The sequence below is a fragment of the Macaca thibetana genome, chromosome 4, assembly GCF_024542745.1.
Source record: "Macaca thibetana thibetana isolate TM-01 chromosome 4, ASM2454274v1, whole genome shotgun sequence".
Lineage (NCBI taxonomy): Eukaryota > Metazoa > Chordata > Mammalia > Primates > Cercopithecidae > Macaca > Macaca thibetana.
This window is the reverse complement of record NC_065581.1, coordinates 73,261,238-73,289,181: the sequence shown is the minus strand read 5'-3', so window position 1 is coordinate 73,289,181 and position 27,944 is coordinate 73,261,238. Positions and strand designations below refer to the sequence as shown.

The window sequence follows — 27,944 nt, the reverse complement described above, 5'->3', positions numbered from 1 at the left end:
TCAAACGGAAGAGTGGTAGGGGCAGAGTGGGAATAAGAACCAAGCTATGCTGGTAACGAAAATACTGTATTTAATCCATGACATATTAAGAAAACTTGTGAGCTGCATTTTTCCCACAAACCAGTTCTAAATATGTCTAATTTTACACTGTGTGATTTCATGCTCTTGCTGGTATTTTATTTCATAATTTTCGTAGGTACAGGTTTTCACTGATTTATAAAATGTTATTCTACTGACTAATGAACATTTTGAATAAAGCTTTAGAGATCTTACTAAAAAAAAAAAAGAGAGAGAGAGAGAGTAAAGAAAGGAAGAGTGGTACCAACAAGTGGAATGCCTCGATTGTCTGATAAAGGAGTTCTTATTGAGCACTTACACTGTGTCTTACACTGTTTTAGATGCTGCCCATGTTATAACTCATTTAATATCACAGAAACCCTGTAAGGGAGGTATTATTATTCCCCATTTTATAGATGAGGAAACTCAGGATGTACTTGGATGTCAAGTACACCCACATTATACAACTAGTAAGTGACAGCTCCAGGCCCTGTATACCATTGGTTCTATGAAAACATTTTGAATAGTTGAGTGACATTATATGATTTGTGTTGCTACTACCTTTTTCTTTCATAAGTAATGAACATATTTAAGCTAAATTCAGAAAGTAAACACCATGCATATTACAGCTGTTCCTCATCTATATTTAGAAGTTCTGAATATTCAAATGTATTACTTTCCATTTCTGTCTTTTCTTTATTCAATGATATTACTATTTCCGAAACCATTGGCTTAAAGGTCATTTTCCTAGTGTTTAATCTATAATTTAAAATAGTACAATTGTATTTTTTTCTTAATTCATAATTTATTTATTAAACTGTTCTAATATTATTTTACTCCAATACTCTTTTTAGAACTACCTAAAGTAGGGAAAATATGAGGAAGTGTTTACGGAAGTAGCTGTAGCGTGGTGTTTGCTATACCAGAGGGCAGAAATAGGACTGATATATGGAAGTTATCAGAAAGTAATTTTCAACTCAAAGTGAAGGTGTTTTTTTTTTCTGAAATCACTTTGCCCTTCTCTTTGTAACTCTAATTTCATTCAGAAACAGTTGTTGATGGCAGCCAATTCATCATCATGTAGGTTACACTCATTTTGTCACCATCTTAGAGATTTCCTGCCTCAAAAACGTTTCCAGTCTTTTATTAAATATACTCTATTGTGTAGCAAGTCTTCCAACTATCAATTCATTCTCATTAAATTTTCACCTCCTCTTTTCAAGTACTTACATACACCAAAAATATCAAACTCGCAAAAGTGACGCAAAGAATCTTTAAAAGTTCAGTTCAGTATCAACATTACAATTTATGCAGCACTGGAGAACAGCATCTGATCTGGTCTAATTGCCTTACTCAAAAGTGCTTTCGTTAGCTCCAACAACTATCAGCTCTTTTTATTTCATTGAAATCCATAACAAACAGACCTTGTCACTGTGGCCTGTCCTACAAACATCCTTGGATTCAGGTGACCCTAAGTTTCTGATCTCTCACCTCGTCTCTAGTGAGGATGGGGCAGAGGCATAAACAAAAGATTCTAATCCCAGCCCGAGCTATAGCATCATCAAAGGGGGTTCTCTGTGGTTGGTTTTGTGTCACAGAAACAGAGTAGTCAAGGTATCTAATATTTGTGTGATACCAAAAAAAAAAAAATGGAGGTTGTTTGTTCAGCCGAGAGAACCTAAAATAGGAAAAAGATGAGGAAGTGTTTATGGAAGTAGTTGTATCTTGGGGTTTGCTGCACCAGAGGACAGAAATGGGACTGATATGTGAAAGTTATCAGAAAGTAATTTTCAACCCAAAGGAAGGAATTTGTTAAGGGGAGATATTCAAAAGTGAAACATGGTACTTCCTAGAGGAAAGAAACAACCATTTGTAAAGTATTTGTCTCGGGTCTCCTCCAGCAGGAGATATTTAAAACCGGGTGACCTTATAATTTATTTCCCAAACAGGGACACATTTGAGAATGAAAGGATAACAGCTACAAACTGGGGTATCCCAGGCAAATGGATTCATATTACCCTAATTTGCCCTTGTAGACCCCTAGCTGTGTGGACTTGCTGACGTGTGGAGAACGGGGAAATACTGACCCTACTAGGGGAAAGGGAAAGGTGGGAGCTCTTGGAAGTGCTGAGAAACAGGGCAACTCTGTGACCCTCTCACCCCCGCTTCTGTACCTACCCTGATAGGATGAAACCTAAAGACCCATATCAAATAGGATCTCTGTCAGTGAACCTGGATATAAACAAAGTGTTAGGATCCACAGGGATCCACCTGGGAAAAATTCCAGGACAGCAACATTGTTCCCAGAGCCAGGGTAGAGTAGACACTCTTCCCAAGTCAAAGTTACCTACCCTGATAGGATGAAACCTAAAGATTCATATCAAATAGGATCTCTGTCAGTGAGCCTGGATATGAGCAAAGTGTTAGGATCCAAAAGGATCCACCTGGAAAAAATTCCAGGACAGTAACACTGTTCCCAGAGCAAGGGTGGAGTAGATACTCTTCCCAAGCCAAGTTACTCAGAGAGTTCTACAGGGCATAGCATTAGATAGTAAGAATAGGACCAGCCCCAAAGGACCAAGGACTGTGGTGATGACGAGGTACAGAACAGGACCAGCCCCAAAGGACCAAAGACTGTGGTGATGACGAAGTACAGAACAGGACCAGCCCGATAGCAAGACCCCACACATTACAGGCAGGCACAGTGAGAAGAATGGAGAAGGGCAAGCATATAGGGGCACAGCCTCCCTAAATATGGTCTGTGTTACACTGCCTAGACTTAGAAGTACCCAATGAGGCAGCTTTGTCTTCCATTCTAAATGGCAATTCAAATATAACAAAAACTTACTTTTTACTATGACAAGTTTATTGCAATCTATAAACTGCTTGAAAGGATTATTAAAATTAACATTCCTAAACAAAAAATCACATTTTACTAACTGTAATGGGTACTAACAGCTGTGTGCTCGGCTCCCATCCCTCTTTTGCACTTTGCCCCTAGATTGAATGGGCACCTTTCACTTCGCCATGCAGTCATTTTGACTCAGGAAAAACTGGTTCCAACTCTGTGGTTAGAATGAGCCACTTCAAGTAATCCCAGTTTCCTGCTCTGTAATTATTCAGATCAAGCTGACAGCACTGGCATATCCCTTGCAACTGGTCTTGCTCCAGGAACATGGTCTAAGTCAGCCAGACCTAAGGGAAAGGCTATTTTTCAACATGAATGAGAGTCAAGGTGGTGATCCAGTGCTGCTGGCCATCATCAGGGGAATTTGATGGAAGCCTGCCCGTGGATGATATCACCACATGAAGGGACAGAAGCAGACAAGTCAGAGCCAGACCTCCATTTCCACCAGGCATTCCCTGCCTCTGGCTGTCTTTTGGAGGTGATAACTTTCTTACTGTGTAAGCCAGTTTGAGAGGCACCCCTCTTGATTCTTCATGTGGAAGCATCTTAGTAGATCTATAGAACAGTGATTCCCAAACCTGCCTATTGAAATTACCCAAGGATCTTCAAAAATTGCTGATGCTCATATTCTACTCAGAGATTATGATTTATGGGTCTAGTGTGTCGCTGGGTAAGCCAATTAAGCTGTAAATTTCCTCCCTTCCTGGAGATTCTTTCCTAAGAATGTACCTCTGCCCAAGGCTAACACAGGGCACTCTGAGACTTCTCAAAGTGACAGGAACATGTGTTCCCAGATGGACTTTCTCCACCCTCTACAATACTGAGGGACTTTCATGCTTTGCAAAAAGATTCGAATTGCTCTTCAGCTATCCTGCTTGGATTCCCCTTTTATCACATTTCACGAGATATGGGTTTGAGAGCCTTCCCTAGTAAAATGGGATTATAAGTCTCTATAAACCACATGTTTGGAGTCTCAAGAGGCCATAGTAAGAGGTCCCAATTTTTCATCAATAATTTTTTTTAAAGGTAGAATGGATAAAAGGAAAGAGATGGAGTAGAGGAGGAATAATTGAGATCTGACTACACTGTTAACATTCTCTGCCACCCTCTCTTCCCCTCTCTCTCTTTTTCTCCCAAACCCAACATCAAAACCTAGGTCTGTCTTTCACATTTATGTGTAACTTAGATCTCACTACACTGTTAACACACACTGCCACTCTGAGCCTCAGTACCCTAAACGCTGATGAACTGAGAAAAATGATACCTGTTTCACCTATGTAGTAAAGCTTTTGTGAGGCTATGAGATAATACATATAAAAATTCAAAATTAAAAAGTGTTTGATGAATCTAAGTTATTATTATGAGAGGTCCAGAAAGTTAAAAATGCAGTCTAGACCTAACCCTAATAGATACCAGCCATGCCAGCAGGATGAAATGGCTTAGAAGAGAGTTACATTCTCTGCCAGCCTGCCCCTTGGCATCCTCCCCCTTCATCCTTCCTCTCACCATACTTCATGAAACGGCAAAGCTTGCACTGTAAATACAACTCTAAGATACGTCCTTGCTCCAACCCACTTTCAGCCAAATTGCCATGCTCTGAGCCCTGCCCATACAGAATTCCTAGGGCTGCCACTCATAGGCAGGAAGGTTATTTTGCTGCCTTTTTCCCCTAGGTTTTTAGAAGCACTCCACTTCCTCATCAACAGTACACCTCTGGGCACCGCAATGCTATATCATTCCCTGCTTGAATTATATTATCTATCATAAGAGACATCTCCTGAGAGGCTTGAGTGCTAAGTGGGGAGTGATTTTTAGAAAGATGTGTGGGAAATGGTTTCAATATTTGGCAGTTCCTAAAGGCAAGATGATTTGAGACATTGGCTCTTTAAAAATACGCTTGATCAGCTCATTATACTATTCCCTTATTTCTGAAAATGCCTTGTCATTTGGAATATTACGTTTAGCAGTTGCACCAAGGTAGAAATTTCATAAACTAGAAGATTGTAATTTTCAGTTTATTTCAGTCATTTATCCATATATGTCACATATATCACATAAATGTATATATTCACCAGGATATCAATCTTTCTTTTACAGATATCTCCATTAACATATACCATTCTGAAACTAAAGACATAGACAATCCCCCAAGAAATGAAACAACTGAAAGTACTGAAAAAATGTACAAAATGTCAACTATGAGACGAATATTCGATTTGGCAAAGCATCGAACAAAAAGATCCGCATTTTTCCCAACGGGGGTTAAAGTCTGTCCACAGGAATCCATGAAACAGATTTTAGCCAGTCTTCAAGCTTATTATAGATTGAGAGGTAAGGAAAGAGGTGAAACCTGTTTAGCCTTGTGTTATTTCCATCCCTTCCCTTTCATTCATCCATAGGTTGTCTTTAGCCTAAAACTTCCAGGTCTGTCATTTAGCCACAAGAATTATAAAAATCAACCTAGTGGTAATCTGATAGTAATGAATAATAAACATTCAAAACTATGGTAGATATCAGCTCTTATGGTTTAAAGTAATATCTTGTGCAGCATAGAACCAAAAGGGCATTTATAAATTACCAGAAAACCTTGGCATCCAGATTTTACCCCTTTATTTTTTTATTTTTGCCAATGCTCAATATTGCATTTTAATGTTGTTCATATGAGTAAGAAGCACAGGATGATTGCAATGTCAGGGATCTAAGCAAATTGATTTATGACTTAAGATTTTATTTTTCAAAAGCAACATTACAATCCAGATCCTCTTATAAGTTAGTGTATTGATGATCCAGCAGAAACTTTAAAGTTTGGAAACCTAGAGGCAGTTGAAGTGCAGAGGAGAAACAAATTAAGAGTGGTTACCAAGATATAATGCGGGAGTGTTAGCAGAATTTACAACACAATTACAGTGGTTTCTAGCAGAGTTACAGTCCACTTTTTACCCCAAGACTGCTTAAGAAGATTCTGATGGCATTCCCAGAAACCATTAATCACAGCGCAGCCATCAGTGACTATCCTTTTCACTAACTAACTATGGATGACAAAACTCTCATGGCTTCTTTTTTAAAAGAAAAAAACAAATCTTTGGTAGCTACTATTAAAATTCCCCAGGTGGCTCCAAACAATGCAGAATATCTTGTCTCTCTGAGTCCTAAATTCAATTGTCTTACATGCGAAAGTTGAGTTTTACTGATTTCTACCTTGGTCACACTAGATGTTTGCTTCCATTCCAAAAAGCAGAGCCACCCTGCTTTATTTAAAGCCCATCTACTAGAGCAAGCTGGTTCAATTCCAGCCTGTGATGTGTTGTACACTATGACAACTGAGTACCCATTTCATAATGCTAACATCCAGAAAACTTCTTGGATGTCTATTTCTGTTAGATGTGTCGGGGTTAAATTAATCTGAAGAGTTCTTATTGGGTTTTGGAAGCATAATTAACTAACAGTCTCAAAAATATCAAGTCTATTGTTCCTCATGTGTCTCATTTTCTGTGGAAATAAAAAGATATTCACTTTCTGAAAGAAGCCACACCCATAGAAAAGTGAAAAGTACTGGATCATAGTCTGAAAGAAGACTCTCACTATAGAAAATCAAGGGCACTATATTACTATTCTGAGGTCATAGAAGAGCATCTCCACAGAGCAGGTACTAGCCAATGCTTGTTGGTGTACACAGAACACAAAGAGCCCATTGGGAAAATAGAGAAAAGACACTGACATGCCTAAATTACTAATTTCAAGTGTGCCTACACATTGATCAGATAATGACCCTGGTAAATTCCATATCGTTTGCTCAGGGATGGATGTACATATAGTGTTTGCATCACACTGAATATGAATGCAACTACTCCTGTTTTCACATAACTTCTAATTCTTTACAACATTCACAGATAGGATTCACTGCAGGTATTTAGAATAGACTATTTATTGCTGCAACAAAATTTTTAGCTCTGAATTTTGATTCTCAGCTCTTTATTCTTGATTAGGTTGCCTCTTTCATTCTTGTTTCCCTGGATGAAACAAACCATTGTTTTTCTCCCCACAGCAATGACAGTCCATTATCTTTATGGCTGCCCCTAGGTAATATGAAATTTTACTATTCATCAGCATGGGTTTCTTAAGTTGAACAAATTGGTTCACAAAGAAACAAGAAATAAGACCCAGCTACAAAATGGTGTTCCTCTGACAGAGAGAACCACTTACTGTTCTTGTTGCTACTTTTACAAAATTATCTGTTGACATCTTTCAAACTTAGGAGAGAAAGCATCCATATTCCCAAATCAAATGGAACATTGAATTATTTCATTTTCCAGGGCTTAAAAGCAACGCAGTGAAATGTTCTGAGCTTTGTGGTAGAATCATAAATGTGCTTATCTCAAAGCACAAATGCAAAAGAGGCAAGTGTGTTTCTGCTAACTACAGGCTGAACTCTGTGCTCCAGCCAAACTTCCTGCTATACGGATGCCTCCCTTCAGACTCCCCTCACCCTCACCTGTGTCTCTCCCTCTATTTCCCTCCCTCTCTGTCTCCCCTACCCAACACCAAAAACTAGGTCTTGGCCAGGCGTGGTGGCTCACTCTTATAATCCCAGCACTTTGGGAGACCGAGGTAGGCAGATCGCTTGAGGTCGGGAGTTCAAGACCAGCCTGGCCAATATGGTGAAACACTGTCTCTACTAAAAACACAAAAATTAGCTGGTGGCACAGGCCTGTAATCCCAGCAACTCAGGAGGCTGAGGCAGGAGAATCGCTTGAATCCAGGAGATGGAGGTTGAAGTGAGCCAAGATCACATCACTCTACTCCAGCCTAGGCAACAGAGTGAGACTCCATCCCCCCGGCAAAAAAAAAAAAAAAAACTAGATCTTTCTTTCACATTTATGTGTGCCTTAGAGAAGGTTAAAGATGGATAGGGTCCTAGTTCTTGCTACTCCCTGTTGTCTACAGATCAACAGCATCACCACCACCTGGAAACTTGTTAGAAATACAGAATCACAGATCCCACCTGAGACCTACTGTCAGAATCTGCATTTTAACAAGTTCCACAGGTAAAATCCATTTGTACTTTAAAGTTCTAGAAGCACTAATCTAGAGAACATCTAGCCAACACTCCCTTTGTACAGATAAGAAAACTGAGATCTGATGAAGTAAAGTTTCATGTTCAGGGGCACAGCTGGCAGCAGAACAGGCGTAGAACTAAGTGTCCTGACTCCCATTTCAGTGTGTTATTTCTCCCCCTAATGTGTGCGCAACTCTGTACTGAGCATTTTCACATACCATTGGTCTAACAATACTAATTGCGAATAACTGTCTGCAGGCCAGGACTTCCAATTAGAGACTGCCTGTCTGGCCTCCAGGGTATGTGCTCCCTGGGGTTCTTCCTACACCATCAAATGACTTAGGATATGACCTTCAGCAGAGAAGCTGACGTTCTGTGATCAGATTTCAGGCATCGGCTGGCAACTGTGGGAAGACTGGGGTCGGGGGGAGGCGAAGGTGCTGGATTTCTTTAGAATCACTGTGGCAGTCCCTCCCAGTAGGTTCAAAGGAGGAGAGTACAGAACAGGTAAATCAAAGGTTTAGAAAACTCCAATTTTGAGAAGTTTTCAGATCCCTCCCAGCCCTGAGGTCCTTTGATGTCTCAACTTTCAAGGGTTTTTTTGATACTTCCCCAGTAAGGATGGGGGACTATCCTGGTGGGTTGTGGGCTTGTGCTGCCAATCATGGAAAGATTCTATGCCTCCTGGCTTGTGAGAAGCATCCAAGAGAAAACTGACATCAGAGGAGCCACAGAAAAAGAAAGCCTGCCCCTCAGAAAGAGTCTGAGATTTCCTCCTTAACATTATGATTCCTATAAACTACAGTGTCACAGGGAGATAATTCTTCAAGCAACTTCAGACACTGTGCTCTAGGAAGAAGATTCTTTCAGGGCCCTTATGGAAGGTTTTGAGTAGTTCTGTGTCCTGTGGTAGGAGAAAGGACAGCAGGGAAAGGAGCAGAACTAGGAAGAAGATGCAAGCAACAAAAATAGCACCTCCTACTTGACTGCTCAACCTCAGTCTCCCCAACCATATGACAGGAACTGCCTGCAGAAATCTCTGCATAACTGGTAATGCATCCTCAGGCTACATAGCACCCAGGAAAATGAACTTCTGTATACATCTGTCTACATGAGTTATGATGCCTGCCAGTCTGAGTTTGGGCTCAACTGGGAGCAGCTAGGCTCAACGAAGAACACAATTAGTTCAAGACTTAAATTGGAATGAAATAAAAACAAGTCTTAATCTGAGACCAAAAGCCACACACTCAAAGGTTGTGCCTAACTTGTAACCAGAAGAGATTATCACATAATATCTTCCCCCATGTTTCACACACAGATAATGTCCATGAAACTCACCAATACTTAGATATTATCCATGAAAGTCACCAAAGACAGTGCTAGTTTATTTTATGTATTGTTGTATCTCTGGCACTTATATAGGTTTTGAACTGAAGTAGCCACAAGACAACATCCCCAGAGAGAGAGTATGGAGTATGTGGGAAAGAAGGCTAGCAAAGGCGGCTGGTTTGCTTAGACTGGACATACAACTGTTAGGATCTGGACAAATCTGAAAACATCTAAGTGCCGTTTCCTTCTTGCATATTATGTAGACTATTGACCAGAGATGAAGGATCAGAGACAGCTTGCTGGTTTGTATCAGACAAGGCATTAAATCTTCTTGATCCTTGCCTGTTATTAGTTCACAAAAATGAATTGTGCAGGGTGAGGTACTCCATTGCTTCCCACATGTTGATCCCTGTTATTTCCCCCAGCGTGAGAAACCAGATGGCACATTTGAGGCGGTCAGGACTGCACCCTCTCCTGTCTTTGTGGGTTACTCATTAAAAGAACAATTACCTTGAAGGTTCTGGTCAGGTTGCTGCTGGTAAATGACCTGAGCTGCTATTGATCAAAAAGGAGTCTAAGAGAAATCCAGACGTGGAATAAGTGGGGAGGAGGGAATAACATACAGGCATAAGAGTCTCCAGATTGGTCTCCTCTCACCCTATTCCTCCCCACAGTCCTTTTTCTCAGCACAGCAACGTTTCTTTAAGTGTTTCTTTAGTAAGTCAGATGGTGTCAGCCTCTGCCCTAAAGGCTCCAATTGTTTCCATTGCTCTAGAGGTAAAAATCAACATATTACAAATGCTTATAGGGAGGCTTCCAACATTTTTTGCTCACTTAAGCCCCTAAAACAACTTTTAAGCTATATAATCCCCTCGCATGCTTTTCCATTGACATCTAAAATTTTTTGGCAAGTTTAATAAATAGGTTGTAATTTTTGGTGAGTTGTAAATATTGATATTTAAAATAAAACTAGAATTGGATCTTTCTTATGTATCCAGTAGAATCTATCACAGCCACTCAATATTTACCATCAAATTCTTTTAACAGATAGGTGAGAAAATTCTTCTTAACAGTAGGAAATGTCACATGGTTTCTTTTTCTCCATACACTTACATTTCCATTCCACTTCTCAGAGTCCCATTTTAATGTAATTTATGTTTATGCTTGAAAAATCTGTTATTGATTGCTCTAAAATACTTTTTAGTAACAAAAATATGAACATAACTTGAAATCACATTTTTTATTTCTTGTGACTATAAGATTTATGTGTAAAAATAAATTTCTTCTGGATTCAGTTGCATTTATCATTTTTAATATATAATCAATTAAAACTAAACACATATAGTTTTAGTTTTTGTTGATGGATATAGAGTGAGATTCAAGTTTTGTGGTTGTTAATGTTTGTAAATACAAAATCACAAATGCAAAATTCTAAACAGGGCTTTGGAAGAAATCAATGTTAAAAAAGGATCTGTAGCTTACGCTTCCTTAGCTTCTGCCTCTGGATCAAAGTGATTGCTTTGGTTTTGCTCCTCTAATTGTTCATATACAATTTGTCATTATTTATATTGTGCATTGATAAAATGAGACTAAATTTAACATCAATTTTATCCCTATTATCTTACTTAGTTTCGGTTAGGTGTTGAGAAAACTTCTTTAGATAAATAAGTAGATGGGAACAGATGGAGTTTTGTTACAGCACTGTTCTTGTTCTTTAAATTCCTTTTTCATTATATGCCAATAATCACATCATGATCTGTCATCATTATTTTTAATGATCTATCAATCAGCTGTCAACCTATTAGGACTCCTTCTAATTTGTTGAAAGCAAAGGATCATAAATCACCTAGATTGCCAAAATGTGTGTTATCCCTCAACTCAGTTCACTCCCTTTCTCAAACTCAGTACTGTTATTGCAAATTGTTCCTTGGTGTGGTAACCTATAGGCACTGTGCCACAATAAGAGTAGGGATGGATGAATGGGGAAAGGATTGTGACCAAAAAGGAAGTGCTAATGAAGAGGTGTGTCCTTAGGGAGACCAATTTTGGGAAAGCTTGTACAGGAAAATGGAGACCCGGAAATTGATTCTCTTTAAATGTGTGTGCCTGCTCATCACTTGGAAAGTGTTCAAGGACAGCCAGGGGCCCTGTACTTCAGTTTGGAGACTGCTGGTCTGCGAAACCCTACACAATCTGTGTTCACCTCGTCACATCTTTCTTTTTTTTGAGACGGAATTTCATTCTTGTTGCCCAGGCTGGAGTGCAATGGCGTGATCTCGGCTCACCGCAACCTCCGCCTCCCAGGTTCAAGCAATTCTCCTGCCTCAGCCTCCTGAGTAGCTAGGATTACAGGCATGCACCAACATGCCTGACTAATTTTGTATTTTTAGTAGAGATGGGCTTTCTCCATGTTGAGGCTGGTCTCGAACTCTTGACCTCAGGTGGTCTGCTCGCCTCAGCCTCCCAAAGTGCTGGGATTACAGGCATGAGCCACCACACCTGGCCCTCGCCACATCTTTCTATCTTCATCCTCTGTTACTCTCAACCTTGCTCTGGCCACAGCGACATCCTCCCTGCTCCTTCAATGCCCCTAGCACTCCATAAACTGGGAGACTTTACTTTTCCCAAATGGCTCAAAAGTCACCTTTATAGTGAGGTCTTCCTCAACCACTCTATTTTAAACTGCAGTTTTACACACACACACCCGTGCGCACGCATGCACACACGTACACACGCACACAATATTCCCTATTTTCTTGCTTTCCTTTTTCTCCATAGCATATAGTAAGTACTCAATAAATATTTGTTAAATGAATTAACTTTTAGAGACTGTAAATTTGTGTGTCAACATAAGCCATGAAATAATTTTCCATGTTATTAGACTTTGCTTGGGATTGGGTATGGGGAGCCTCTTAGGGCATGGCCATTTTCCACCCGTAATGACTCTGTATTACAGTGTGTCAGGAAGCAGTATGGGAAGCATATCGGATCTTTCTGGATCGCATCCCTGACACAGGGGAATATCAGGACTGGGTCAGCTTCTGCCAGCAGGAGACCTTCTGCCTCTTTGACATTGGACAAAACTTCAGCAATTCCCAGGAGCACCTGGATCTTCTCCAGCAGGTGAGCCCAAATACCGCACGGTTATTTGGAACACTGCACCAATAGTTCCCAGGCTCCAGCCCCTAGGCCTTTTGAATTGGTTTCCACAGCATAATAGTTAGTTGAAGAAGTGCTTGGAGGTATCTGATTAGGCCAATAGAAATTTTATTCTTGCAAAATAATATGGTACAGTCAGGTTGAAGTGTAGTTTAAGGGAGAAGGGAATGAAAATAGACTTTAGCTCTTCAGTTGGCATTATCTCCTGGTAAAATTACTTTTTATCTTTATCTTTTTGCAGAGAATAAAACAGAGAAGTTTCCCTGAGAGGCAAGTACCCAACATAGAGTGTGTGTGTGCTCTTGACTTTAAAAAGATAGTACAACGGAGTGAAACTAAGCTATTCTACCTGTAGGATTTTATGTCAGCCACTAAGATCTGCGTAGATTATTCTGACAGACAATTCCTGCATATAATGTACTGAAGATAAATCAGTACATAAGACAAAAATAAATAGACCTTATAGATTTAGATAGATGTTTGCATTCTTTGCAGACAAAATGAATTAATCACTATGTGATATGTATCTAATGCGCACCTTCACTTATAAGAAATAGAGAAATTAAAATAGTTTGATTTTTAGAATTTATGGTAAACTATTAGTTACATCAAGAAAATATTTAATACAATCAAAGAACAACTTGAATTTTGAACTCTCACTTGGTATTCTGTAAAGTGTTAATATCTCTCAAACTAAATTACTAACGCTCTAAGTTATATCCTCAACAAGAACTGAATATCAAATAAGAAAATCAAAAAACAAAATAAAGAGAAAAGGAAAACTACATTAGATTAAATGATTAAAGAAGAGAGACGTTGTTGTCAAACTCTAAACTCACAAATTACATACATCTTATGGCATTTAGAAGTCTAAATCTGAAGATAATACTACAAAGAGAGACACAAATTTGGCCATACGAGTTACTGACAGTACTTTACAATGCCTTTCATATTTATCCCTTTTGTTTCTATTCCCTTTGCCACTAACCTAGTCTAGGACCTTATTAATATACTCTGTGAAAAATGTCTAATCTGATCTCCCTGACAGATTTCCTTGCCTCTAACCTCTTCTTCTCCTTAACTTGCATAATTGCTACTAGATTCATAAGTCTGAAATATTCCTTTTATTACATCGAGCCCTGTTCAATGGCTTTCAAAAGATTCCTACATCTTCCTCTTGCCGTTCTGAATGTCCACCCCCAACCTTCTCCAACCCACCTCCGTGTGCAGGAGACTGAGTGGTAAGAACTGCATCACTGGCATCCCTTGCCTCTGGCTTCTGGTTACGGCCAGCCAGTGAGGAGGAAGAAATCAGAGAGAGAAGAGAATGCTGGCAGAAAATGTACACACACACCTGCAGAGTCTTTAAGGCCTATTGGCCTTTGTCAGCTTCAGCTCAGTTCCTGCCAGGCCGTTCTTTCCAGAGGGCCTTCTCTGTGGCTGGCTCCTGGTCTCCTCTCATCCCTTCTGGCCCCAAGGATAGTTTTAGCACCGCACTGTTACTGAACCTGTGGGGTACTGTGCTCTCCCTTGAGGTTGCTCTTATACTCTTCACACAACTTCATAAATAATCCCTTTATTGAACTTTGCACAAGTTACCCCACTATGAGTGAGTCATCTGTTTCTTGCTAGAACCTTCACTGAGGCAGAAGCCGAACTAACTAATCCAGACCTTTCACCTCCTAACCTTTCCAACTTGGCCTCCCATTATTATTATCCATGATTCCACAGCTGCCACCATGCCTCTTCCTCACTGCATATCGACCACACCCTATTCATTCGGATTCTGACCCTAACCTTTCCCTCTTGCTTGGAAGAATCTGCCTTTTCCACTCCATCTATCAAAATTCTACTCTCGTTCAGGCTCCAGGTGGAATCCCGCCTCACCAGGATGTCTTAACAGACTATTTGAGTTTACAGCAATCTCTTCCTGCTTTGAACTTTGTACTCTTTTTGGCACTTATATTTTTATTGAACACTCCCTTGCTTTCTCCAGTTTTCCTGTAGGAGTATAAACTGCTCAAGGGCAGGAACTGTTTCATACTTTCCCACCTACTGTACAAAACTGAGCAAAATCCTCATATATTTTGTTAATCAATTATGTCTATCAAGCCACTCTTTTACAGATTTTAAAAAGAGATTGCCAGGAGAAATAATGTGACTAAGGAAAATCTTAATACTACAGTATTACCTTTGTTCACAAAACACAGACATATTGATTCTTCTCATTTAAATATAGGATAATACTTTACTGATGCTTCCACTTTTAAAAAAGAAAAAGAAGGCAACTCAGGGTGCATCCAAAAGAAAAAAAAAAATCAACAGAACGTACCAAATCTCGACAGAGAACCATTAAAAACTATAAGGAACAATTACCCAAGCCAGAAAGAAAAGGAAATAGAAGCATTTCATCTATTCCTGTACCTGCCAGCATTGCTGGAGAGAAAGAAAGGAACATGAAACAAACATTTTACATTAGCTATGGTTACCAAGTTGTTTTCAACAAAGAAAAAAAGAAAGAAAAGGAAAGAAATTATCTTTTCTTATAATCCTTTCTAAGAAGACAAAACAAAATGTTCTCACCTGACTAACCCGTAAGTCGGCCAATTTCAAATGACTTTGAAATAAATCCAGTGGAAGAACTGAGTAGCTCAGCTTCCCAAATTACAGATCCTTGGTGATGGTGTAGATTGCCAGTTTAATGGCAGAATCACATCTTTTAGTAAAGGGCAAGAAAACATCATCACAGCGTCCTGCACAAAATGGACTGTTGACTTGTAACTAATGCGATAGCCAGCATTTTACTAGCTATTATTTTGGTTATCTTTTTTTTTTTTTACGGCAAGACACAAAAGGAGATGAGAGTGATATTAAGAGGAAGGAGATCTTACTATAAACAAAGATCTCTAAAGTAAAAACAAATTGTCTAGGCTATGAGTGCTATAATGTTTGATATAATGAGAGTTGTTAAATATGGTTTTTATAAAAACCATTTATTAAGTACGTAGTATAATACCAGAAGAAAATAACAAGAATAGCTGATTTCAAATTCCACTATAGAGGCTAAATTTTTATCTGGCCTGTGTGCACAACTGTAGTCATCGATGTTTACAGTTAACATCTGTTCTGATGTAACAGATTAACATCTGTTAATTTTGTATATTACACATTAACAATATGGCAGAATTGTGTGTGGCAGAAATATGTAGGTGATACTATTGGCTATGACTAATTCTAGATAACTGTACTGTAAAACACCAGAACACCTAGCCATTCCCCTTGGCCTTCCCATCATCATGAGCCACAGAAAATTAGATCAAATATATCGGTCAAATGCTGCTATATTATACTAATGCAGACACAACGCTTTGGACCTAATAGCTTATAGTAACAAACCTTTCAGTGAGTTTCAGAAAATATTACTACCATTGTTACAGGACTTTTCCCTAGTTCAGCTAAAAATGGGGTCCTTGTCTATCCCACAACCATGAAAATTTAGGCTTGCGGATGGTTTGAAGGCTGAGTAAGGCAGGGTTTTATTGGGTGGAAAGGAAGAAAAGGGGGAAACGGACACTGGCCTAGCTAGACTGCTTCCCACCCACAGCTTGAATCCCAGGTTCCACACAGAAAGAGGAGGGGCCAGGCTCCTCCTTGCTGTAAATGGCATGAACTTCCAGAGGCTCTACCCCAGGGGGCAGGCTGGTTGGAATTTTTCCGGGGACCCCCTCCCCACTTGGCTCTCTCATTCCCCACTCTAAAGAAGTACGTCTAACCATTGGATTAAGAATAAAGACAAAGACAAAACCGCTTCCTGCTGACAGGGGCTGTTGTTTTGGGGAAACAGCAGTCAAGCTCACTCAGAGGCCTATTTAAGGATTCCCAGCAGAAGGGGTCATTGTCTGAGGCTCTGGTTGCATGACTGTCAGAGTCTGATGGCCCTTTTTGCCAGCATGTTGGGCTTCTGGCTTCCTTTCCCCTGAGCCCAATCCTAAAACAACCAGTTTAAGGTTTGGGAAATTAACTCTTTCCAGTCTAGAGGATGCATCTGAGGGGAGCGTAGTATGAAGACACAATTATGTATCAGTGAAGAGGGAACAGAGGAGGAGAAAGGAAAAATAAGGCATTTTTTAAAGGAGTCCCAGGAGTTCGGGATGCATTTGAAAGGGATGCAGACTGAAGATGAATGGCTACACATCTAGAAAGAGGGGAGCAGGCATCTCTGGTTTCCTTCTCTTCCTAACATATGCCCAGGGTACATGAGGGAGAGAATGAAGAGTGTCCTCTTTCCCTCTTCCATCCTTGCATCCCCAAATCCCGGTGACCTTGTCAGTTCCCACCATGAATGCCAAAACAGCTTGCACCCATCAAGCAGGGAGGGCCTTAGAGAATGGAAATGATCTGCTCTCATCTATGTCTCTATCCCTGCTACCGTCAGTAGCCTTGGAATTCCCTAGACCTCATTTATACCACAGATATTAACGTGGCCTTTATCCACAAAACAGGAGGCTTGGGGTTGGCTAAATCAGCAGGAATCAGCCATGTTCACCTGTGCTGTGCCTTTTAACCTCTGTTGTCATTTGCCTCTGGATCCCTCAGATCCAGTTTTCCTTCCTAGGGCTTTTGCCTGAAGCTCGGAATTGAGTTTGGGACAAAAATATGTCTCAGGGGATTCCATGGACTCGTTATCATAAGCTGAATGCTAAGGTGAAACTGTGGAATTGAGTCCTCCAACATGGGAGAGAAAAGGATGTCTTGTGACACACCAAGATAACTAGTAGCTATAGTTATGCTTGCTAGAATTTGGGTGCATGGTGCTTGGCTTTGGTTACTTCCCTTGGTCCTACTTCCCCAAAAAGGAAACCTCCATGTGATGGGCACCCTATTTATTCCCTATTTATTCCATCACCTGGCAGGATTTGCAGGATAATTGCTCAGAACTAGAAATTGATCCAGATTTCTACATTACCCATCCCTCTTGTTCTTTCTGAGTTGCAGCCAGAGATTGCTGGTTGGTTCACAGAAGAAGCAGGGTTAGTCTAAAATATAGGCAAAAACTTAAAAACAACTAATGAGTTTAGAATTTAATTACAAATGTGTAAGTTTTGAAACATAATTTCCCTCTCTCCAGTCCTCATTTTTGTTAAAAACAAAATCATAATAGGACTGAGTTGTTTGCAAATAGACTGGTTTTATACTTGGCCTAATTATTTACATAAAGTGCAGCAATAATAATTATTTCTACATAAGCCTTTTGGATTGGTTTTGGTGGACGTCTGTTCCACAAGGAATCTCAGGTGAGACCTTTAAATGCTGATCCCAGCTATGGTTGTATCCTCAAATGCTTGTGAGTTGGGTGATCCCTCCTCTTAAGGTCCTAAGATAAACTTGGAGGTCCTGGACCTGTTAGAAAGTGACATTCTTTCCTGACCATAGGTCAAGGACCCTCTACAGGGACTGCATAGACAAGGGTATGAGGCCAGTTTCCCCACTGGGAGGCTTTTATTGGTTCGGTAAGTCAAGATGGACTCCTTAAAGGGAGGCATACACTTTCAGTCAAAGCCTTGATAAAATACCCAATTTTTCCAATTGTGTCTTGTTGCAAAAGAAAAATGGATTCTTATTGCACTGATGCAAACAACTATATTGCCATAAGTTAAGAATACTCACAGTTTCCAAATTCTAAAGGAACCAGGCAGAGAGAAACAAACATGCTCCAAATTTTTATCCCAGGAGTATACATTACTTAATTTTTAAAGGCTATAAATAGTTCAAAATAAGTTTCCTTGACTCTGAAAAATAAAACAAGGACCAGCAATATTCCAAGAAAAAGTCAAAAGGTTGCTTCAGCTTTCTGAGTTCAGTCCATTTATTAACTCTGGTTTGGCTTGATATTCTTAAGCATTTCAGCTCCTCATGAGTCCTGTACATTTTCCCTTATTTCAATGTTACAATCTCCAAAGTTATCAGAAGTCTGTATTTGAGAGCACCTGTTAAAGTCCTACAGCTTATTATGAAACATCTTTTGAAAAGGATAAAAACAAGACAGCAACTGTCTGTGAATAGCAAAATGTCCAGCATAGTTACAGATAGAAACAATTGACAAATTTGGTTATCTCCGTGGTTTACAATAAGTTAACATAACAACCTTAATTATGATTGATAGCATACTTTTAGACATTAGAATTTTCAAAATCTTACAGAATTTTGGAACATAGATCAGCATTATTTACCCAGATATGACCTAAAGAAGATTGAACATCATTTTGACAATCCCACGTACCTAAATATGTCAAATAATCCTGTTTACCTCTTTTCTGGACATTCCAGGGGCTCTCCGGACTATCCAAAAAGCCAGGTGTCAAGAAGAACAATTTTGAAACTGAAGTTTGATTTTGGGTAGCCTTTTAAATATGTTTAAAGCACTTGATATTATGAAATGTAATTCCAGATTGCCATAAATTATTTATTGTGCCAAAATGACGACTCAGAAATCTTAAAGAAGCAAAAACCTTTTATAACTCTTTACAAATTTTGCCAAAGAGCAGATTAGGGCCTGAAGAAAATTTTGTTATGGTTTTATCTCAATGCTCAATTTACAGGAAAAACCACATAATACCTTTTTTTTGAATTTAGTCAATATGTTCACACAAAGAAACTCTTCTGAAAGAGTAATTTCCACAATTCTTCCAGCACGTCTTTGAACCTTCAGCCTTTTTCCATCTAATTTAATACAATCCTTTAACCCTAGGCCAAAGTTTACATTTCCATGCCTTCTTATAACCTTTTACTATAAAAACACATTTTACTGTTCTTACACCCCTTGCATGTCAATCTGTTTTCAGTAGTTTCAATTACATGTTATATTGTTAACTCCCAACAATTTTTAACTTTAAGATAAAACCTGGTAAGTTACTTTAATTGTGTGCAAACTGCAGCAGAGGTTTGCCTTTTTAGTTAAGGGTGTAATTAGTTCCATATGTCCCCAGGCCTTACCTATTGTGAAGCCAACAAGACAGTTCTCAAAACCCAAAAAGCAGTTTATAACCTCAAAACACTTAGCAAACCTTGCATCTGACCTGCATAGTTTAGTTCACCTATTTACGTTTTAATGATACCTTCATTTTACCAATAATCTTTAAGGTTGTTTTTATTTCTTAAAGATTAAAGTCACATGCACTGAAAGGTACTACAGCTTTTAACTTTCCTTAAAAAAAAATAGATCCAAGTGCTTGTCTTTCTTTAGGCCAAATTAATTAGAGCTCTTTGACAGACATTACACACAGTACACACACAGACAGGCAGAAGAAACACCAGTCATTTAAGAGACTGATTTAGAAAAACATTCAAATAGCAAACCAGAAAGGGCTCATCCCCTAAGGCAGGATTACTAAACAAAGTCTTGCCACTGGAATTACAAGCCACGCCCTCAAGATGTATAACGATGGAGGCTTGATTTCACAACCAAAACTTTGCAGACAATACAGTGATAGTTGTTGGGGGGGGTGGTGTGGCCTGGTAAAGGGGAAAAGAACTTTAAAGGTTAACTGCAGAAGGGGTGGGGAAGAGTAAAGAAAAGAAAAACGTTTAAAAATGCCTCAAGAAGAACCTCTTATTCTTATGCAAGAGTTCCTCCACCAGGGAAGAAGTTTAATTACTGTCCGATGGAGGTGGACCCCTTGGCCGGGGAAGCAGAAGGCTGCTGCAGTGACACATGGCTGGGAACAAGCCAGCCAGCTGTGTAGGACCCTTAGACCATGTGTTCCAGCCCCAGCAGGGAGGGGAGAGCAGAGGGGAGATGCTGCTCACTGCTCCTTTTTCAACCCCTAGAAAGGAAGGAAACGGCCATGAAAATGCCCAGGAATGATGGAGTATGGAGGCATGGTTTCCCCCACCCTCAGAAATCCGAGGATGAAAAGGCTTAGAAGCAACAGTGAGAGGTTTTGAGTCCCCATTTCACTCACTACTTCTCGAGGCCCACGTTGGGTACCAAAAATGTTGCAGGACTTATCCTTAGTTTAGCTAAAGACAAGATCCTTGTTCCTCCCACAGCCATGACAATTTAGGCTCTCAGATGGTTTGAAGGGTGAGTAAAGCAGGGTTTTACTGGGTGGAAAGGAAGAAAAGGGGGAAAACAGGGACTCTTGCTAGCCCAGAGTCCCTGCTAGAGTGCTTCCCGCATGCAGCTTGAATCTCAGGTTCCACACAGGAAGAGGAGGGTCCAGGCTCCTCCTGGCTGCAAACTGTGCAAACTTCCCAAGGCTCTATCCCATTGGGCAGGCCGGTTGGAGTTTTGTGGGGGACCCCGTCCCACCTGGCTCTCTCACCACTACTCCTTTCTAAGTAAAGCTTGTTAGAATGGGCCAACATTATACACAAATAGCTCTAACACCATGACCTTGGATCTGCTCCTAGAATCTCTTCCACACCATCATTCCATGGCACTGAGAACCTACCACCAACTTCCTGGCTAGTTACCATTACAGGCAATGGCTGTGCCCAGAATACAGATTTAGTAAACCTGTATTACCCAGAAATCTACCTCTTTCCCATTATTTAACCACAAGAGTTACTTTATTAGATAAGCTTAATGACTCTGAATATGCAGGCTTGAGGGTCTGAGATTTTAACAAGAATATTTCAGTCACAGATCATGTCATCAATTATCTCTGATGTCAAGAACACAGTGTAAGTGCAATGGAACTATAACATTAGGCCCCAAAGACCAGCTTTGCCTACCACAGAACCCCAGGACCACACAAAACCACTCCAGTGGAAAACACTGGAGCCAAACATAATCATTTTGGAGAGTTTTTTGAATTTTTCCTCAATGAAACTATATTCAAAAATTACTTCTGTAATTTAAAACCAGGTAAATCCAGTTTTAAAGTATGGTTTTCCTATAACTTTTAGGTCTACTCAGTATAAGAAATTATATGTATATTCTCTACTGTCATCAAGTTCTCTTTCACTACCTCTTCTTTCTTTTCTGTTGCACTAATAGAAAAGATGAAGTATCTACAGAGAAGACATTGGGAGAGCCTAGTGAAACCATTGTGGTTTCAACAGGTAAGCTTAGATCTAATTTCTTTGCTTCTAAACTTTCATTCAAATCATGATAGCATGTTATTTATAAAATAATTTCTAATTGAAGATAATGTTTAAAATGTATTTTCTCAAAGCTAGCTTATATTTCTAACCTTGTAAAATAATTTAAATTTATTGTATAAAACTCGGAAAATACAGAAAAGAATAAAGGTAAAACCAAACCACTCAATATCTTACAGTTTGGAAGCAACCATCATGAACATTTACTATTTTCTGCCTTCTTTCTTCTATTATATACACGTTACTGAGACCGTTTTTACTTAGAGTTTGTGTCATTTTTTCCACTTAACCCGATGTAAAGGATATTTTATAGTTCCACTAAAATTTCTTCAAAATTATCATTTTAATGACTTGCAACATTCTATTGCATCCATACAGATGTCATCAACTTAACCATTGCATCATTGTAACTGACATTACAAATAGTGTTTTAATTAAGATATTTAAACATAAATCTCTGTCAAATCACTAATTTCTAAAAATAGGTTACTAAATCAAACACTATGGATTTTAAGGCTTTTAATAAATTTTGCCAAATTTGTTTTCCAGAAATTTTGTTACAATTTAAACATCCCACTGGCAGAAAAGACAAGAGCCTGTCTCATTACAACACCTATCAATATTGAATATTACTATTTATTCTAGAGTTTGCCAAAAGGCAGAGGAAAATAATTTCTCCTGTGTATATTAGATGTTTGAAATTTCTCTTTCATGTATATTTCTATTGCAGTCTTCCCACTTTCCCATATAATCTAAGAATACTTTTAAATATATACAATAAAACTATTCTGTGGGCATTGTATTCCCCAGTTCATTTGATTTTTAGTAATGTGAATAAGATTTTAAGAAATTAATTTTTGATAACTTAAAATGTAGAAATTGAGAAAATAGATATTTGTAAATAAATGACAATATTAGTTTCCCATTTCTTTCTTTACTGACATTCAGAGTAAGCTGCTGTGCCTATATTTCAGTTTTCTCCTAAGTTCAGCTGATTTATCATTTCTAGACTGGCTTGTAGATAATAATAGGACAAGCCTAGTTGAATTTTAATTATAAAATAGTTAGCAGTAAAATGCATTTTTAACAATAAAAAGAAGAACTTCATGGTTAATTCCCACTTATAAACAGCTCAGATTTGACCTGCGACACCTAATATCAAGTCTTATTCAAAAAGGTATTATTTAGAGGAGGAGCATACAAACATGTAAAAAGAAGTTTTGTACTGACTTCATTTTAAATGGGAAAACAATCAAAATTAATAAGAGAATTGAAATTTGTATTTCTACTTTAAATTTGTAGTTAGTATACTTTAGCTGATAGAAACTTTTGTAATAACAAGATTAGATTTAGTAAGATAAGTTACAATAAGTTAAAATGACCTCTTTCTTATAAATTATTTTTCATTTTTTTAAATAAAAATTTTTAGGGACCAGTGGACAACTGATATAATATAATGTGATATATCACCACCATATATTTGAGTTCTAGCAACAAATGTTTTAGAATTATTTACCCAGTACTTCTGGACACCTGAGGTTGAAGTACACACACAGAACAGTCAAGATTAGATTTTGATTGGGAAATGTTACTAGGTGCCTAGGTGTGAAGGAAGAGTGAGAAACCTCCAAAAGAGGCTGAATGCATTCAAAGGTAAACCCAGGCTACCTAATAATTGCTTTCGGTTGTAATTATGTGAATAATTTACATTTTCAAGGTAATAAAATGGAAGGATAGCCAAATAAAAATTGGTTCTTCTAGGGTACTAGCTAAGCACTTTCTTATTGTAACAAAAATTGTAGCATAAACCAATTATTCATAAAATTACAAAGTTTGAAGACGCCTTACATTGGCAATAGTCTGGTGAAGTCCAGAGCACAGAACACATCCATCCCAATTGCTCACAGCAGGATTCTTCAATGAGGGCAGAAGGGGAAGATGCCAGGGACCACATCCTTTGAGGTTCTGATATGCCACAGGGTATGTACTCTATTAGCCAAAAGTCTATCTTGCCTAGATGATTCTGATACCCGCTCTCATGCCCCCACTAGGAAGCACAATTTCACACCCAGTGCAATTACTTCACAGAGCCTCACAGTGACAAGTGACTACTTGTGACTGCCAATTCCCAGGTATCACATGCTCTTCAGGGAGTAAGGAAAGATCAAATCATTTTTCAGGATATCCTGTTTTCTAAAACACAAGAATAAACTAAGGCATTCTATGTTTTTGCCTAATTAAGGTTGAAATGGAAAGCTGTTTCTGGCTAAATATAAACCAATTAACAATAACACTATTTTATCTGAGCATTTTTTAAATAGTAATTTATTACAAAATAGAAATGCATTTGTATTACAATAATGCTTTTTTCTTTGCTTGAATAGAACCTAGACTTGCACTCTATGAAGATCTTTAAAAATATCAAAACATTTGCCACATATTTGAAATGGTTTGTGGTGATCTGTTCTAAAAGTGAAATTCATAGCATCTTAATGTTCTTTCATCTCTTGGATTTTCTGATTAAAATATTATGCCTCAATGATTGCTAAAGCAATCTACATTTTAAAGACTTGGGTAGTATTCTAAGAAAACTCTCAGAAGAGCAAATTCAAGGTAAACATCTGCCTATGCGTCCTTTGTAGTATCAAAAAGAAAAAAGTAATCAGGTCTCATCTAGCAAAAGCATTTAACTATAACACCTACAGGGGAGCATCAAACTTAGGTCTTTAATAGAAAGAATTAAGAATTTAGAACAGAGTATGAGTCATATTTTTTCAAGAACGTATTTATATGATCTTAAAAAGATGACTTCAGAAGGCATCTAACATCTGTAAATTTCAGAATGACAAAAAAGCATATTGAATTTTGACATCATTCTAATTTAAACTCCTCTGTTCTCATTTTTGTGTCCTTAATTTTTAAAATTTTCACAGATGTTGCCAGCGTCTCACTTGGGCCTTTCCCTGTCACTCCTGATGACACCCTCCTCAATGAAATTCTCGATAATGCACTCAACGACACCAAGATGCCTACAACAGTAAGAAGTTCCTAGAGTCGATCTAGCTCTTCATGTGCCTGTTTTTGTTCTTTAGCAAAACAGGAAAAGAGAATGGATAAACCATCCATTCAATAATATTAGTGCTGTATTGTTGTCACTCGGTTAAGAGTCAGTGACTTTGTTCTATTCTTTATTCTGACTTCTTCTTAGGTACTGAGGGGGGAAACATAGATTGAGACCTAGAAGAAAGGAGGAGGAGTTACAAGAAACAATTTAATTATAAGCTATGGAGTGCTGGGGCCTTTTTGCCCCAGCACCTAACAAAACTTAAATGTATTGGTGCTTAGCAAGTGTTAGAATGAATGAATCAATCAATCATGAAGCTCTTTCGCCACTGAGGTATAATTCTATGTTGACAGTAAGAGCGAAGGTTTTGTTCTCAGTCATGTCCAGGATGAATAGGTCAAATAGATATCAAAATGACCAAAATCCTATGTGTAAAACTGGAGAAAAATAAACACAGAACACAGTGAACCCAGTGTCCTAAGGCAAAGAGGAGCACTGGCCACCACTCTGACAGATGAGATGACTCATCTGTCATCTCTTTTCTCACAACCCCTATGTCCCATCTTCTTCAAAAGCTAATATAAGTTGCTCTCTCTGATTAAATATCCCCAGAATATTTCATTTCACATTCATTTAAATGTTCCATGAAACTTCAAATTTGCCTGACAAAATGGTAAGCTTCTAAAGAATACTGCATGTCAGACTTTTTAGTGTCCCATTGATCCTAGCACCATGCTACACCCATACAGATGCTCAATGTGTGTTTTTTGAATGAATGAAAATCTTTTAAACAAACATCAGAAGTCTTTTAAACGTGGATCCACATCCTCCTTGTGTCCTACTAAAGAGGCTGCAATACTGTCCACGCCCATGGCAGAGGGGAGTTTGTGACAAGAAATGGGGAGGAAATACATCTGCTACCATTTATCCAGTTGAGCTCTGTCCTTCAGGGCAATTTCCATTGACCGTTCTCTTCTTTCAGCTTCAGTAACTCTGATTTCACTATAAGAGACAATGTACGTAACCAGAGATATTCAACTTTCTGCAGATATATTTTTTACTTTTTTAAGAAAACTAACGGACCTTAGTATCTTCTGGGAATCCAAGGTTGAAAACTCTGTCAAACCCAAGTTTGAAACTGAGTTCTGGGCTCGCTCTGTGCCCTGGAAACCCATATGAATTCAGAGCAATGAGAGACCCCTGCTGGTTTCCAGACCAACAGGCAAGAAGGATGTCCCCTTGGCCGTTAGTGATGGAGCCGAGTCCAGATCCTCAGAACTGTGCCTCCGTTCTTAGCCACCTGCTTCCAAAGGTGGCCCAAATACATCATTCTTTCTGAGAGAAATTTCAAACTTTCTCTTGGCTTGATAGTACTTTCTAACTAGTTTCAATATGAAATTTAAGCACAGATATTCTCATTAAACCAGTCTAGTCTCTTCTCTAAGTTCTAGTTAAAAGGATTTTGATTGCAAAACACTTAAGCCTTCATAATCCACTTCTTGAGACAGTATCAACATATATTATCTAAAATAACCATTTAATTGTAGTTTAGGTTAACAGAGTTCTTTTTTTTTTTTTTTTTTTTTAACTCAGGAAAGAGAAACAGAACTCGCTGTGTCTGAGGAGCAGAGGGTGGAGCTCAGCATCTCTCTGATAAACCAGAGGTTCAAGGCAGAGCTCGCTGACTCTCAGTCACCATATTACCAGGAGCTAGCAGGAAAGTCCCAACTTCAGGTGAGTAGACCTGGCTGGTACAACCACACCCCAAGCTGTGACTGAGAGGTGGGAGCCGATAGGACATAAACCCTTATGGCGAATAGTTCCAGCTTCTCATGTCATTCATGTTCAACCATTTAAAAGAAAACCAAAATTACAATGGGTCCTAACATGTCAGAACAAATGGATCTCCAGGAAAGTTTTTTATTCCAGCTTTTTTATTCTCGAAACCTGCAGTGGTCCCCACCTGGCCCCTCTATCCACAGTTTCAGTTACCCTGTCAACTATAGTCCAAAAATATTAAATTGAAAATTCCAGAAATAAACAATTCACTAAGAAGGTCAATAGTCGCCTAACATATGTCACAATTTCTATACCATTTACCTTACTTCACCTCATCACATAGGCATTATACTGAGAGAGAGAGAGACCACATTCACATAACTTTTCTTGTAGTATATTGTTACAATTGTTCTATTTCATTATTAGTTACTGTTGTAAATCTTTTACTGTGCCTAATTTATAAATTAAACTTTATCATAGGTATGTATGTATGGAAAAAAAATAGTATATATGGGATTAGGTAGTCTCCACAATTTCAGGCATCCATGGGGTCTTAGAATGTACCCTCCACAGAGGATAAAAAGGGACTACTGTGTTTACATTTATATTTTCCTTAAAAATTAATAGGTTTTGCCAACCACGGTGGCTCATGCTTATAATCCTAGCACTTTGGGAGGCCAAAGCGGGCAGATCAGGAATTCAAGGTCAGCAATTCAAGACCAGCCTGGCCCCAATGTGGCAAAACCCTGTCTCTACTAAAAATACAAAAATTAGCTGGGTGTGGTGGTGGGTGCCTGTAATCCCAGCTACTCGGGAGACTGAGGCAGGAGAGCTGCTTGAACCCAGGGGACAGAGGTGGCAGTGAGCCAAGATCGCGCCACTTCACTCCAGCCTGGGCGACAAGAGTGAAACTTTGTCTCAAAAAATAAATGAATGAAATTTAAAATAAATAAATAAAAATTAGTAGGTTTTAAAATCTCATTTAACTGAAAGACATATGCAGATGCTCTATAGCTAGACGACCATTATGGTGATGGTTTCACTGGTATATACTTATAGACAAATTCATCAAGATGTATATGTTAAATATGGACAGCTTTTGATATGTCAATTATACCTCAATAAAGTAGATTTAAATAAAATAAAATGAATATTAGGCACCAAGTAGAGAAGATGCTGGATTAAAATATAAATTCTTAATTCATAATGCTTTGTCTTTACATAATACTTCTATTTTTACAGTTTGATGCAATTTAAAGACATAATATTTTTCATGGGTGATAAGAGGAAGGCAATTATATTGTCCATATCATCAATTAATAAACTGAGGAGCTTTCCCAAGATGCCTCTTCCATCTCTGACCTTTGTTATATCTGTCTGTCCCTAATTACATTCAAAGGCTCTTCAATTCCCTGCAGGATAAATCCAGCTACTATGCTGAGTGTGGCATCTATACGCAATAACAAGATCTCTGCCTTTTTTTTTTT

General features: G+C 38.6%; 3 protein-coding genes across 5 annotated transcripts in view; all 3 read left to right on the top strand.

Moving 5' to 3' along the window:
* COL12A1 (collagen type XII alpha 1 chain) overlaps positions 1-27,944 on the top strand; it is a 1,021,934-nt gene that overhangs the window by 63,632 nt on the left and 930,358 nt on the right. The gene's annotated exons all lie outside the window — the stretch shown is intronic.
* LOC126952142 (cytochrome c oxidase subunit 7A2, mitochondrial) overlaps positions 1-27,944 on the top strand; it is a 1,153,643-nt gene that overhangs the window by 355,895 nt on the left and 769,804 nt on the right. The window lies entirely within an intron of this gene.
* Positions 1-27,944, top strand: part of IMPG1 (interphotoreceptor matrix proteoglycan 1) — a 146,106-nt gene that overhangs the window by 27,212 nt on the left and 90,950 nt on the right. The window contains exons 2-7 of one of the 2 annotated variants that reach the window (XM_050786502.1): positions 5,063-5,296; positions 12,307-12,473; positions 12,751-12,779; positions 21,511-21,575; positions 24,548-24,651; positions 26,272-26,412. In XM_050786502.1, the coding sequence (XP_050642459.1) occupies positions 5,063-5,296; positions 12,307-12,473; positions 12,751-12,779; positions 21,511-21,575; positions 24,548-24,651; positions 26,272-26,412 (740 nt within the window). The remainder of the gene's footprint in view (positions 1-5,062; positions 5,297-12,306; positions 12,474-12,750; positions 12,780-21,510; positions 21,576-24,547; positions 24,652-26,271; positions 26,413-27,944) is intronic. The other variant, XM_050786503.1, reaches the window with a different exon arrangement.